General features: G+C 51.5%; 2 protein-coding genes across 9 annotated transcripts in view; one reads left to right on the top strand and one right to left on the bottom strand.

The window, feature by feature from the left end:
• Positions 1 to 4,892, top strand: part of PLCG1 (phospholipase C gamma 1) — a 47,138-nt gene extending 42,246 nt beyond the window's left edge. For 3 of the 5 annotated variants that reach the window (XM_064730194.1, XM_064730191.1, XM_064730193.1), the window contains exons 28-32: positions 1,735 to 1,849; positions 2,073 to 2,234; positions 2,741 to 2,829; positions 3,422 to 3,609; positions 4,291 to 4,892. In XM_064730194.1, coding sequence (XP_064586264.1) covers positions 1,735 to 1,849; positions 2,073 to 2,234; positions 2,741 to 2,829; positions 3,422 to 3,609; positions 4,291 to 4,333 — 597 coding nt within the window. In that variant the 3' untranslated portion in view covers positions 4,334 to 4,892. The remainder of the gene's footprint in view (positions 1 to 1,734; positions 1,850 to 2,072; positions 2,235 to 2,740; positions 2,830 to 3,421; positions 3,610 to 4,290) is intronic. The other 2 variants (XM_064730195.1, XM_064730192.1) reach the window with 1 other exon arrangement.
• A 388-nt stretch (positions 4,893 to 5,280) lies between these two features.
• ZHX3 (zinc fingers and homeoboxes 3) overlaps positions 5,281 to 14,536 on the bottom strand; it is a 45,801-nt gene continuing 36,545 nt past the window's right edge. For 3 of the 4 annotated variants that reach the window (XM_064730196.1, XM_064730198.1, XM_064730197.1), the window contains 2 exons: positions 11,596 to 14,503; positions 5,281 to 10,351 (listed from right to left, as the gene is read on the bottom strand). In XM_064730196.1, the coding sequence (XP_064586266.1) occupies positions 10,341 to 10,351; positions 11,596 to 14,353 (2,769 nt within the window). In that variant the 5' untranslated portion in view covers positions 14,354 to 14,503 and the 3' untranslated portion in view covers positions 5,281 to 10,340. The remainder of the gene's footprint in view (positions 10,352 to 11,595; positions 14,504 to 14,536) is intronic. The other variant, XM_064730200.1, reaches the window with a different exon arrangement.

Here is a 14,536-nt window from a genome sequence, read left to right as displayed (position 1 = left end):
TGCATACACAGGCCAATAACACAAGAGCTGTTCCTTGTCCCCTCCTTGCCACTGAATTGCTCCAGGCTCGATGTTTCCATTTCCCCTTGCTCATGGCCTCTCTTGGGAAGATGCTCGAGGTCAGGGCAAACTTCTCAGGCCATTTCTGTGTTGTGTTGCTGGTGATGATAAGAGGATGGTGCCAAAGGATGGGGTGTGGATGCTTGATGAGTTTTTTTTACTTCCTTAATGGTGCAGCTGAGGCTGAATTGTTCCTGTGTCAGCTCTGCAGGGACATGGGAGGGCTCACCAGGCAAAGCTTTGGAGGGCTGTGCCAAACCAGCAGGCTCTCGTGTTTGGACCAGCAGGGTCCAGCAGCCTGTACAGGCATTCCCTGTGGTCTCAGAACCAAGCTATGGGTCAGCAGTCTGCTTTGCCAGTCCCTCCAGCTCATGTAGGCCTTGGGGAGGATGCAGTGGAGATCCTCTCTTCGGGTCCTCACAGGTTTCCTCTGCAGCCACCTCTGCTTTGGAGTGATCCCACCTAAAAAGCCACAGCCCTTCTCCATGGGGACACCCTATCATGTACCTTCTGCACCACTGACCCCATGCCCACTGCCTCCCTAAAAATTCCCTCTGTAGGGGGATAGAATATAAGAAAATAAAGACAGCGTAGAAAATAATCTTACCCCAAAGGAGTTGCAGCTGAGCCAATTGTCAAAGATTAGGAACAGGCCTGGCTTTAACAGGCCACAGCTGTAACCAATGAGAAGAAGAGTGCTATAAAAGAGTGGGGTGGCTGGGTGAGAAGGGAATTTGGGTTAGTGGCTGCTTTGTGAAGAAGAAAGAGTCAGTGCTCTGAGGAGCTGCCCATGAGGAACACCAGGAAGGTATGAAACTTTTGTGATAAGGAGACAACAGAATGGCACCTGTGCAATAAGATGACAATATCCCTGCCCCATTCTGTTTTCCAATCTCTTCCTGCACCTCAGGAAGTGCAGCTGCCCTCACCAAGTGTGAAGAATCATTGTGCCAGAGCCAGTCACTGTCGCCTTTAAGAGACAGGCTCAGCCTCTTGTTGTCTGGCAGAGCTGCCTGCTGTCCCCACCAAAGGCAGCTTTCATGGATGGAGAAGCCATCTCGAGCCCAGCATGACTCAAAGCACATGATCCAGAGCTGGCAGCAGGTCCTTCCCCTGCAGCAGCAGCGTGCTGGAGCGACATATGGCCACGGGCAAGGGGGAGCTGCCGTGGCTGTCTCCTGCAAGGAGGCAGCTTGGCATGAGTGGAGCACAGCCTGTGCTGCAGGCACGAGGCAGAGCAGGCTGGAGAGCAGCTCCTTCTCCTCCTCACACCAAGGCAGCAGGGCTGAGGAGTTTCAGCAAAGATGAGGAGTCCAGGGTGGTGCTTCCAGCAGGGAACAGTGCTTGGTGGGAGCCCAGCTCCAGCTTGGCCAGCTGAGGGAGGGATGCTGTGGCCCCAGCCTGGCTATGCTGGCAGCAGGCAGAACCTGGAGCAGTTCAGCTGGTTTTTTTTGTGGCTCACAAGTCAAACTGTGGATCAAGAACACTACAGCAGCTTCCAGGGGTGGGAGCTATTTCTCTCTGAGCTGCCGGCTGGGCTGGCTGTCAGTGCTGCTTCTCTGTCCAATTAGCAGAGCCAGGGTGATTTATTTGGGAAGAAAACGTCCTGGTATGCAAACACATTTTTTCCCCTTTGTTCCTGTCTCTTACCAAGTCTCTCTTCTCTCTGCTCAGGTCCTGGGGGCCAGGCATCTTCCCAAAAACGGGAGGGGAATCGTTTGTCCTTTTGTGGAGGTGGAGGTGTCTGGTGCTGAGTACGACAATGCCAAGCAGAAAACAGAGATTGTGGGTGAGTGGGTGGGGAAGGGAAGGGAAGGGAAGGGAGGGGGATGATCCATGGCTCACACCAGGATCAGAGCACCCCTGACCCAGGTGTGAGTCCTGGGCTCTGCAGCAAAGCCTGGCACTGAGCTGGGAGCTGCCCTTGTGCTGCCCCCAAGCCCAGCATCAGCCATGGGGGCAGTGGAGGGGCTCAGTGGGGCTGCCCACTGACAGCTGTGTTTTGTGAGCAGCTGACAATGGCCTGAACCCTCTCTGGACCCCGAAGCAGTTCCACTTTCAGGTCAGCAACCCTGACTTTGCCTTCCTGCGCTTCGTGGTGTATGAGGAGGACATGTTCAGTGACGAGAACTTCCTGGCTCAGGCCACCTTCCTGGTGAAAGGCTTGAAGACAGGTGAGGCACTTGGGACAGCAGGGACGGGGGTCATGGTGCTCCTCACCAGTTCACACTGTTAGCCAAGGGGATGCTGAGTTTCATGGGAGGGTGTTGTTGGGCACCAGGCTGGCTTAGCCTGTCCCCTCCCCAACCAGTTAAAGCAAGGCAGAACCATTTGCTAACAGCCCTTGGGGCCACCTGCCACTTGGAGGGAAATTTGGGGGTCTGGAGAATCACAGAATCATAGACTGAATGGATTGGAATTGGTTTGGATTAGAAGGGTCCCTAAAGGCCATCTAGTTTCAGCCCCACTGCCATGGGCAGGGACACCTTCCACTACCCCAGGCTGCTCTGAGCCCCATCCAGCCTGACCTTGGACACTTCCAGGGATGGGGCATCCACAGCTTCTGTGGGCAGAATAGAAAAAGGGTCTTGTGGGAGAAAAACCTCCTTGAGTTCTGTGCCAGGGCACTGCCACCTCCCCTCCTGTGCAGGGAGTGACACCAGGGCTGTCTCTGCCGTAGGTTTCCGAGCTGTTCCCCTCAAGAACAACTACAGTGAGAACCTGGAGCTCGCTTCTCTGCTTGTCAAGATAGACATTTTCCCTTGCAAGGTGAGACTGGCTGCACCCACGAGAAGGTGACCATGCTGTAGGGCTGAGGAGCAGAGCCAGTGAGCCCAGCCTGGGGCAGTGAGGCTCAGTGAGTGGCCTGAGTGCCTGTGGATGGCTGAATTCCCAGTGCTGCTCCATAGGGCTGCCCAGCAGCACAGCAAGCACTGGCTTTGCCTCCTGCAGCAGTCTCAGGGTGTTTCAGGCAGGGTCCTGCCTGCGCTGGGTTTGATTTGTCTGGAAATCCCTTCAGCAAAAGCTGGAGAAGGAGGGTTTGTCACAGTGCCTGTCTGTGCTCCAGGGACATTGCAGCTCAGGATCACAGAGCTGGCTGGCCTGGGGCTGTCCCTGTTGGCATAAACAGAGGGCAGGGCTCCTTCTGAGACAGATGGTTCTTTTATTTCTTCATTTAAAATGGTGCTGGTGAGAGCCAGCGATGGCTGTTAGAGCAGCTGCACATTGCAAACCCCAAGCCCCCATGAGCCCTGGACAGCCTGCAGGGCAGCCAGGGCCCTGCACCACAACTGCCCTTACTACAGGATATATGCTTTAAAATCACAAACCCTTGACTACAGCATTTTTTTCCTCATCCAAGCAGGAAAATGGCGAAATAAACCTCTTCAATGCTTCATCCCTACGGGAACGAGCAGGGGATGGCTCCAGCCAGCTGCTGGCAAGCAGAGGCAGAGAGGGCTCCTTTGAGCTGAGGTACCAGCAGCCCTTCGAGGATTTCCGTGTGGCCCCAGAGCAGCTCGCTGACCACTTTGAGAGCCGGGAGCGAAGGTGAGGCCGGGTCTCAGTCAGCTCTTGATCTGCAGCATAACACACCCCTTCATTTGGGGTGGAGGCAATGCAGCCTCCCCCTAACACAAAGTGGAGCTGCAGCCTTGCTTGCTGCTTGCAAACCCTAAATTTGAGCTGCAAGTTATGCAAGTGTTTGTGCTATGGGAGAAGGGTGGGACACCACAGCTGGTGCCATTATCCCCCTAATCCAAAGTGGAGCTGCAGCCTTTGGTTGCTTGCAAACCCTAAATTTGAGCTGCAAGTTGTGGCAGTCTCTGCCATGGGAGAAGGGTGAGATACCACCTCTGGTGCCATTATCCCCCTAACCCAAAGTGGAGCTGCCGCTCGTGCCAGTGCTTGTGGGAGTCTCTGCTATTGGAGAAGGGGGGGACACCACTGCTGGTGCCATTATCCCCTTAACCCAAAGGGGGATAATGGAGCTGCAGCCTTGCTTGCTGCTTGCAAACCCTAAATTTGAGCCGCAAGTTGTGCCAGTGCTTGTGGGAATTCCTGCTATGGGAGAAGGGTGGGACAGCACATCTGGTGCCATTATCCCCATCATGGGAGATGTGGCTGAGTCCCTACTTTACTCCAGTGGGCAATTTGAGCCCAGCAGAGCCTTGTCCTTGGCCATGCCATGGAGAGGCTGAGCTGTGCCCCTGTGTGATTCTCCCTTTGCAGGGTACTGCGGAGGACCCGGGTCAACGGGGACAACCGGCTGTAGCCCACCGTGGCGGGGAAAGCACCTCCAGTGCTTGTGAATCTCACAGCACGCTGTGAACTGGTTTCTATGGAAACGGCACTGCTATGGCCTACTTTCAGGCAGCTTTTCCAGTTTCTCTGCTGAAGTGTGTTCAAGTGGAGAACTAAAAAAAAAAAAAAAAAAAATATTGGAAATAAACCCCACCCCGAACCAGTCCCAAGCACCCAGCAACCTTCACCACGAAGCCCTTAAGAAGCGTCGGTGCGGCCAGGCTGCCAGAGGCCACAGACCAAACTGTCTATAATCACAAGAAGAGACCTAAAAATTCCCCATCCAGCCTCTGCGTCACTGCTCTGCCTGTAATCCAGAGATCGTGTGCAGCTGCTGGAGCCTGTTTGCAGCCATCCTGTGCTGTGTCCATGCCCAGAGCTCTGGGCCTGCAGTGAGCACAGCAGCACCTCTGTCTGTCCTGGTGCCACCACATCAGAACCTGTATAGCCACTGCCGAAGGGTCCAGTAGTGAAACTCGACATTTACAGGGCCACTCTAGCTTTAAATGACAATAAAAGTGTCAGTATTATGTGTGTGCTGGCTCAGGTGTCTGGTGCTCTGTGCCCTGCAGCCGCTCCTGAGGAGAGGTTGCACTGCTCCCTCCTTTCTCCTGGCTTCAGGGGAGGAAAAATAACCAGGAACAGCCCCAGGTTTTATGCTGTTCACTCAAAACGGTAAAAACAAAGTTATGTATTCCAGCTGCCCATGCTGTTCTGAGGCAGGCTGGGGACAGAACTCGGGGATGAAGAAGCACCTCTAGTACAGAGGTGTCTGGGCACTCACTCATACCTTACCCCATGGAAAAGTTGTCATTCTTTTAAAATAAATGAAGAGGTTGTGATGGAGGACTCCCAGCCCAGCAGCCATTGCTGGGCCCTCCCCAATCCCAGTGCAAGCACCACTCAACTCACTTTTGATTTTTACGCTCTTTATTTAGGAACAACCAAAAATGTCTGGTTTCATTTCAACAAACTGTACAAGCAAGCTCTTCCCCTTGCCCACCCTCACATCCACATATACAAAAGGAAGGGAAACTTGCCGTTCACTTCTCAGAAGTGGCATTGTTGCTACAGGGAGTTCTTGCCCTCAGAATAAGAGCAGGTAAAGTCCATAGCACGTACAAGCTACCCTAGCCCTAGTAATAGCTACAGCCCACAATCACAGGCAGCTTCTTTTTTTGTTTCCTCTTTAAAACCTTTACCAAAAGTAAAAACTATTTCCTGTTTCACACGATTGCCAAGGTGACCATTTAAAATTGTGGTCTTGAAAAAAACAAAAGAAAATCCAAAGTAACAACCCCCCCTGGAACCCCCCACAGCTCCCTGGTACAAAGACAGCTTTACACAGCAGAGCTCTCACCCTGCTCCCTCACTGCACCGGCCACCCTTATGAAAGGTCCCGTTGCAGCTACAGTTACATTTTCCTTTGGATAAATCCAAGCAAAAATTCCAGGTCATTCAGCACCAGCATGATTTCTAAATAACAATAATTAAAATAAAAATAAAAAGAGACCCCGTTAGGCTGACTTTGTGGTCTGCTGAGAAACAAAGTGATCAACACGCTGTTCCCAAAGTCTCTCTTTTAGTGCAATGTTAGTATGTGCAAGGGGAATCACAGCCACGTACCCATAACACCACCACGAGCCAGATGGGGCAGAGAGAAAGTGCAATTTTAGCTAGAAATTTTCTATGCCATGGATTCCTAGCCCAACCTTCACTAGCACCAGTAAGCAAGAATCCTCCTAACACCATCTTCCATCAGTACAGGGGAAAAGGGGCTTTAATTGTGCCAGCAGAATATGCCAAATGTCAGCCAACAGAGCACTTGGGCCATAACAAGAAAAGCCAAAATAAAAAAAAAAATAAATTCACTGCTTACATAACTGAGCTCCCTTGCTCTGCTTTAGTTTTCTGATGCTAATCCAACATTCCTGGCACACACCACTGCCAGTAAAACATACAGCAGAAACTAAATTTCTCAATAAAAAGAAGAACAGGGATAGCCTGCAAGTGCCTCCTTCCCCTCCATGTGTTGTGCTGCCTAACCTTACCCTGCTGGTTTTGGGATCAGCTGAGAAGTGACACCAGAGCTTTACAGGTGAGCTGAATCACATCAGGACCTTGACTGATTTGAAGAGAGCAAAGCCAAAATTATCTGGGCAATAGGGAGAAGACCTTTACAAGCATTTTGGATACTGTCACCCTAATGGGAATGTGCAGGACCCCATTCACTTTGTAATTTGTGCCCAAGTGCTCAAAAATCATCTTTTTCTTCTGATTCCCAGTGAGCAAGCTTGTGATCAGTTTGCTTCTGTTATATCTGTAAGAGAGGGGCTGCAGGGAAATCAATATAACACTTCTGCAGGTGACCAAAATCTGTTGCTTTCCAATTAAAAAAAAAATTAAATACCCAAACCCTAAATGAAAAACCAGCCTACTACAGCTTCCTTCTCTTGAGCTGTCAGGAGACACATACCAAAAATAACCCAGCAGGTATCTTCCAGCTCTGGTGAGCATCCTCCAAGCAGGTTAAGGACTACAGTGTTTCTCTGCCAGCAGCTACTGCTCTTGTTGGTGGCTTCTCCTGGTGACCAACTCAGGGAGGGGACATGAAATCACAGTAAGTACCTGCAAGCACCTGTGCCCATCCTCCCACCACACTGCAGCATCACTCAGCTCTCAGGCAAGTGGAGATAGGAACCTGTAGATCATTGTTTAGTGTTCTGCTAAAAAACAAAGAAAAAAATTTCAAGGATGCTAATTACAGAGCTGAAAAATAAGGTACCCACATGAAACATGGAACAATGTCTAGCAATCTCATGGCAGGGGCTGCTGACATCAATGAATAAAGAAACTCAGTTCCTTGCACCAGGAGAACCAGCAGCCCTTCCTATGAGCAAGGCAGGGCCAGCACAAATCAGGGTTTCGGGTTATTAAGCAATTGGATTGTGCCCTTAATCTAAGCAGCCTCAGAGACATAAGTAACAAGATTCACATGGATTAAAATTGATGGTTTCTGCTGTGCCTGCCAAGCCCAAGCTCAGGCACAGAGGATGGAGGTGGAGAATTTCATTTCCCTTCCTTACTGATACTGGCTACATCACCTCGATCTTACACCCCTTTCAAGTCAAGATAGTCATCTTTGATTAGATGATGATAAATATTCACACACTGTGAAGAATTGTGGTGACACTTCCTCTAAACACCACAAGAGCTGCTGTTGGGACTGTCAAGCCACCTCTCAATTTTTCTCTTCAGTTTCAGATGCAAACACTTTTCCAATGTCCTGCACCAAAACAGAGTCTGTTTGGAGGTGGCACCTGTTTCTCCTCCTCAGCAGAGAAGACCACAGAGCTAAACCCTCAAAAATCTTCAGCTTATACTTTTATGGAGATTTCAAGTCAACTAAAACAATGCAGATAACAAGGAATGTAGGAGTTAGAGAGGGAACTCGATCATGTTTTGATTTCTTTTTTGTCTCTAAACCTCACCCTCCCCACGCACAGGCGTTTGCCAGCCCCGTTGCCATGTCCGAGGGGAGCCTGCATGGAACCACTTTTTAAAATTCCTCCGACCCAAAAGAAAGAAAACTCCTGCTGTGCTTGTATGAATGCATGGAGACAAAGCTCAAAAACCTCAGCAGCTTCCAACCCTCAAGGCTGGTTTTTCTGTGTACACCGGGAAATTCTCCCTCTAGCTCACAAGACTTCTTTTCAATTTTTCTGGAAAACTGGCTGAATACAATCCAAGTGCAAAATATTTCAGCTAGTGCATCAAAACATGGTTTGAAGGGACCAGTTCATACCATAGTCCTTAAGCATTCCTGTAGATGGAGTGGGGATCACTCTTCCAATCAGCCATAGGCCCTTAAGTGTACACCAAAAATCCCACAGAAAATCACCTTGAATGGGCAAACTACACTTCCAACTTATTTATATAGCAAGTAGTTAGTAAAGGTGTACATTTTTAATGTACATCATAATGCAATAAAGAATCAATGGCATATTTGAACTGTATATATGTGTAGTTAAATAAACCTGCATGTACACAGACACTACAGAGTAAATTGACCTACCTGTATTTGTTCTCTGAAGGTGACACTGTACATACATCCATATCCTCAGGCTGCACAACTCCCACATCTGCTTTCAGCTCTAGAACCACCCAGATTCTGCCACCCTCTCTGATATTTTGAAGAGGGGGCTGAAGAAAGAATTGCAAAAGCAAGGGCAATTAAAGGTAGAAATCAGACACCATCTTTGGAAGAGGTTCTGAAAGAGCTTTTTTGTTTTTAAAACAGATTTTTTTGTAAATCTCTGGATCCAATCCTTTGGGGTTTGCTACCCACCCTCCTAATAAATATCATTTACCACCAACAATAAAGTCTCCCACATTAAAAAGCTCTCACTAAATAACAACCTTCTACTGAAAAAGCTTGGCTGAGTTGGCTTGGCAAAAAATAGGGAGCTATGACTACTCTCCATAAATACATCAGCAGATAAACACCAAAAACTATTTAAGTTAAGGGACAATGTTGGCTCCAAAACAAACCAGGAATGTACCAGCCACAAATTAATTCCAACTAGAAATTTAAATACAGTTTCTAACCACTCAAAGGCAGTCAATTTCTGGACTAGCCTTCCAAGAGCAAAAGTGAAGGCAAAACATGGAACCAATTTGGAGTTGGGATTTGATTAGTTTGTGACAGAATGATCTGACACAGCATTTGGCTGGACTATTCAGCTCAAGAGTTTCCCTTCTAGACTTTGTTTTCTATTAGAAAAGAATATTTAAAGCAAAAATGTTCAAGCAGTTGCATCACACAGCAACCACACAAGACAACACACATTAAAAATGTATAGGTACCAGGCAGCAGGCAGGATAACTGGGAAATTTATTTTGCTCTTTTTCCAGAACTATTGCACATGGCCTGGGGAAAAAAAAAAGGGGAAAAAAATTAAGAAAAGAAAAACAAAAATTACTGGAACAAACACTTGAAATCACCAGCAGTGCTGCAGGAGGATCTGCCACGTAGGGCTGCAAGAAGGAAACTTCCTGGTGGCAGCAAAGCCGCTGCCTTGGTGACAACAATGACTTGAACCACTCACAGCCACGCTGTGACTCTCTGCGTTTGTTCTCTGAAGAACAGACTGTTCTCTCCAAACAATGAAAAGGATTCCAGGTCAGGATGCAAAAATTATTATGTGCTAGTTCTCAGATATTAAAGAGAGACTTGGAGATTTAACAGCCTGTTACAGTCAGGCTCCAGGAGCACAGGGAAAGTGTTCTAGCCAGCAAGGGACAAATGAAACCAAACTCCATCTCCTCCTGGGCTGCCTCAGTCTGGGAACCTGCTGCTTATCAGAGAGTATGCAATGCTCACTCTAACCTCATCTGGAGGGATGAGAATCTCACTCAAATTCAAGATTGGCAGTTTTCTTCTCAAATCCCTTCCTAAAACACTCAAACCTGTGTGCCCACAAAGCCATTCACTGCCAGGGCAGAGAGGATATATGCAGCCATGCCAACCTTTAGAGAACAAACACCTTAATGGACAGATGAAAAAAAAAAACAAAGAAAAAAGAAACAAGTACTATGCCATGATAGTCCATATCTAAGCAATGACCTTGTTTACACAATGTCTGAGATTTGTTATGCTTGTATAGGCAGCTGTAGGCATCGGTATATGAATATGAAATCTGAAAGTCTGTCACTGGAAAGCAAACAGGAGCATCCTATTTCCTGGGTGTGAGCTGAGCCCCTGCCAGCTCCCAGCCATCTCCTTGGCTGGACCACCAAGAGCTCAGCACAGAGTGCCCAGTTTGTGCATGTGCTGTGCCCAAAGGTCTCATGGATGGCAGTGCTTCATCACCACGTCTGCTCCTCAGGCTTGGGTCAGGCCGGCCCATGGGTTTCTCAAAGATCACTAATTTCTTCTCAAGGGTAAGAGCGGGTCCTCCGGGGCTGGTGGCTTCAGTTCAGTCTGTTTCTGAAAAAGAACACAGGTGTCAGAGATGCTCCTGGCCTTGCTCCAGGTGGGGTGCTGGGTGGGGAGGAGGGGATGCAGGAGTGCCTCAGGATAGGCAAGATCAGGAGCCTTGAGAGAGTCAGCTGCAAAGAAAGGCTAGCAACATTCAGAGGGGCCAGGAAACCCAAAACCCTTGAGGGGGTGGAGTTGGCTTTGTGGGGGGATGCACCTTTGTTAAGCACCTCTGTGCCATGAGGGTTGACAGGACCCTCACTCTGGCTGGCAGAAAGCCATGCTCAGAGGGCACTAGCAGGGGCACAGCCACCTCCCCAGCACAAAATCTGGCCGCCCACCAGTCCCCATACTCACCCTTCCCCTGCAATGCACACATGGTGCGCAGCAAAGGCAGGACCCATCCACACCCATGCTCCACCTTCTCCAAATCAGATGGGATGGGAAGCAATGAATTTTACTCGATTTTTATAATTATTTTTTTTAAGGTCTGCAGCCATGGCAGAGGTGTGTGGGAAGCTCCAAAGCAAGGCAGTGGGACTGGAGAAGATCCCAACCAGCCAGCAAGGAGCTCTGTGTGTGGACCACCATGGGACAGGGCCAGCACTTGGCCATCCCCATCTGGTGGGAGCCCTACCAGGAGGGAAGCAGCTCCCATCTGCACTGCAGAAAAGCCCACCAAGGGCTTGGAAAGCACCTCTCCTCTCCACCACACACACATACATGCACACACAGACACACGCCTTCCAAAAGTGACTTCTGGGGAATCCACGTCCCCTCCTGCCTTTGCAGCCACCACCTTCACCTTTCTCCACACCGAACAAGGACGCTCACACCTGGAAAGCAGCAGCAGGAGAGAGAAAGGCGGGCAGGGACATGGAAGGAACCAGCAGTACAGGACAAGCAGCCAGGCCCCTTTCTTCCCAAATAAATCAATAAATCCATGGGTCATCTTCTAAAATGACCAGACACTCCTAGAATTTTACTCCAGATTGAAACAAAGCTAGGATTAGTTTTCTGAGTGGTGCCAGCACCCAAAGACCAAGGCAGGAAAGGGCAGGCAGGCAGTGGCGCCCGTCCTGCCAGACCCTCCTCACCGCGCTTCCTTTACGCCTCTCCTCCAGAGCCAGCTCCTCACCACTTCCTCAGTCAAACCTCAAACGCTCCGCTCTTCACCGAACCTGTTTGTAAACACGCGAGGCGCAGAGCGCCGTGCCCCCCGCAGCCCTCCCTCGCCGAGGCAGGGGCCTTACCCAGCCCTGTGGCGGGCGGCGGCCCGGGGGCGTCGGGGCTCCCGGCGCTGCCCTCCTGGCCGCCCGGCTCCCACGCCTCGCTGCTCTCCGAGGCCTCCGCGCCGGCTCCGCACGGCCCTTTCCGGCTGCCGGCCGCCTCGGGGCCGCAGCCCCTGCCCTCCTCCTCCGCCTTCACCGCAAACCACACCTTGAGCTGCTGGGCGCCGAGGCGGGCGCGCTCGCAGAGGCCGGGCACGTCCTCCTCCCGCAGCCCCTTGTGCTTCTCGTAGTAGTCCTCGAGCACCTCCCGGCCGGCGGGGCTGACCTCCACCAGCCCCGGGGGGAAGAGCCCCCGCCGGTAGTTCTCATACCACTTCAGCTGCCCGTTCTTGTAGCCATAGCGGCTGTCCCCGAACCAGCGAATGACCTCGGCCCGCGGCAGGCCCGTCTGGGACACGATGGCATCATACTCCTGGTTCGTGGGGCGCTGGGTCTGCACGAACATTTGCTTCAGCAGATGCCGCTGCTGGGCCGTTTTTTTGAAGTTCAGTTTGGTTTTGGGAGGGGTGGGCGGCCGGCTGGAGCTGCCGTCCCCCTTTTCATTTGCGCCGGTCCCCGGTACCTCGGTTTTGCCGTCGGACTCGGTCACTCGCAGGTTTTTCAGGTTGATTTTGATGGGACTCACCTTCCGCTCCGCCGAGTTGGGGTTGCTGCCGGAGGCGTCGACTGAGCCGTTCTCACTCGTGGCCCTCTGCTCATCCGAGGAGTCTTCCCCTTCCCCGCCGCCATTCTCTGCCTCCTCGTCCTCCTGTTGAGCCACCTCCTCCACTTTCTTATTCTCCTCCGCCACCTTCTTCTTCCTCCTCTCCGAGAACCAGCTGTCGATCTCCCTCCGTGTCATCTTCGTCTCCCCCCTCAGGCGGTTCACCTCTTCCTCGGCAGGAAGGGGATTTTGGGCAAAACTGCTCTCCAGGGCCTTCAGCTGCTCCGGCGCTCGCTCCTTGTACTTGGTCGGGGTGAAGTCGGGCGCCTGGTGCCATGACTGCCGCCGTGTTGGGTGGTGAGGGGCCGGCGTAGCCGCCACCGCTGCAGGGCTCAGCTCAGCCCCTCTGGGTGGGACATCCAAGGTGATTTCAGGCAGGGAATCGAGAGCACTGTCTCCAGGGAAGACGGCCCGGCCGCCTCTCACGTTCCTGTAGTGGTACCTCCTGTCGCTGAACCATTTTCGGATCTCCTTGGTGGACAAGCCCGTGATCTTTGCCAGCCGCTCGACCTCAGCCTGGCCAGGGAACTGGTTCCTGCAGAAGCTGCCTTTGAGAGCTGAGAGCTGCTCGTGGGACTTCTTGTTTTTGTAGACGTTGGGATCCAGGAAGGTCTGCGAGGAGATGGCAGGGCAGGCGGTGAGCAGGGACTGGCCGCTGTTGACCACCTTGACCCCAGATGTGTTGCTGGAGCTCACGGTGCTGTGCTGCCCTGCCGGCTGTGGCTTGGGGACAGAAGTCACTGCCAAGGTGAAAGAGGAGCTGGTGCCCTTCAACCCGTTTGCCATGATGGGCTGCGTGACCAGCAGCCCCCCTGTCCCCTCTGGCTGGCCCACCACATGGCCTGGTAAAGTTGCCTGGATAAGATGGGGAACGGTCCCAGGATTTGCAACCAGGGGTGTGTTCAGCACTGTAATGGTGGGTTGTGGCACAGACTGGATAACAGTGTTGAACATCTTCTTCCTGGCATCTTCAATCTCCTCTGGTGACCAGCTAATGCCCTGCTTCAGCCTCTGGGCAGTGAACCAGATCTTCAGCTGCTCTTCTGGGTACTTGGTCACCACGGTCAAGTAGCAGAGCTCAGCTTTGGTGGGGTAGGGAAACTTGTTGAAAGAGTTTTTCAGGAAGCTGTTGGAGTCCATGGCAGCATTGTATGTGGGAATGCTGCTCAGTGGGATCATCACCTTGGGTAGGGACTTGGATGTAGGGAGCTGCTGATGCAATGGGGGCTGCTGCTGCAGAGACACAAGTTGTGCAACCCCCGCCTGCAGAACAGGCACGTTTCCTATGATAGAGCCATTCACTATGTGGGATGACTTTGATGAACTTGCAGTGGGCTGGCTGACTGGCACCGACCCATTTGGGAATGAATGCTCTCCATCCTTCACCTCTGACTCACCGCCCAACTGACTCGACACATTCTCCTTCAGCGTGTGGATTTTTTTGGCCTCGGGTTTCCCCTTCATTATCTTCATGATAGGGGTTTTGGTAATGATAATTTCAGACTGGCCGTCTGCCCCTTCCTCGGGGAGATCTCCTGGCAGGTCATGGCTGCTGGTGGCCTCACAGGGACTTTGCTCCACGGTTGTACGGCTGTCCTGCTTCACCACCCTCCAGACAAAGCCGGTCTCGCCAGCGTGCGACTCGGCGTTGTGGTGTGAGAGCCCTTCGTGGCTGTTGGCCAGGAAGCTGCACCCAACACAGGCAAACCCAGGCTCTTTGCTGAAGTCTGGGTGCTCAGAGTCCAAGTGCCCAAAGAACTGGTGAAGGTCTTGAGAGCCAAAGTCACAAGGCTTGCAGATGTAAGTGTCGCCGTCGGCAATGCCGCGGTGCCCGTTGGACAAAGCTCCGTTGTTGCTGCTGCTGCCCCCAGCATCACTCGCTGCTGGTCCTTCTGCTGGAGCCTCTGGCTGTGTTCCTTCATGATCATCTTCTCCAGCATCCTGCTCGGTCTCCTGAAGCACCAGTGTTTTTACTGGTATCATGCAGGGAGTTGTGGATTTCCTTTTGCTAGCCATTGCTGCAGTTGATCCAGAGGACTATTTTTCTTTCATTTAAATGAAATTCAAATTTAGAAAGCGCTATTGCAAGTGTTCTGTGGTCCAGATTCCAGCAAACTCATGATGTCCCAAGGAGTTGTTGACAAATGTTCATATTTGCCACTGAACCTGAGGATAAGGAGAGGGAGGAGGGGTTAGTTC

The sequence above is a fragment of the Zonotrichia leucophrys genome, chromosome 20 (assembly GCF_028769735.1).
Source record: "Zonotrichia leucophrys gambelii isolate GWCS_2022_RI chromosome 20, RI_Zleu_2.0, whole genome shotgun sequence".
NCBI lineage: Eukaryota > Metazoa > Chordata > Aves > Passeriformes > Passerellidae > Zonotrichia > Zonotrichia leucophrys.
The sequence above is the reverse complement of the archived record's forward strand: the minus strand, read 5'-3'. Positions and strand labels throughout refer to the sequence as shown.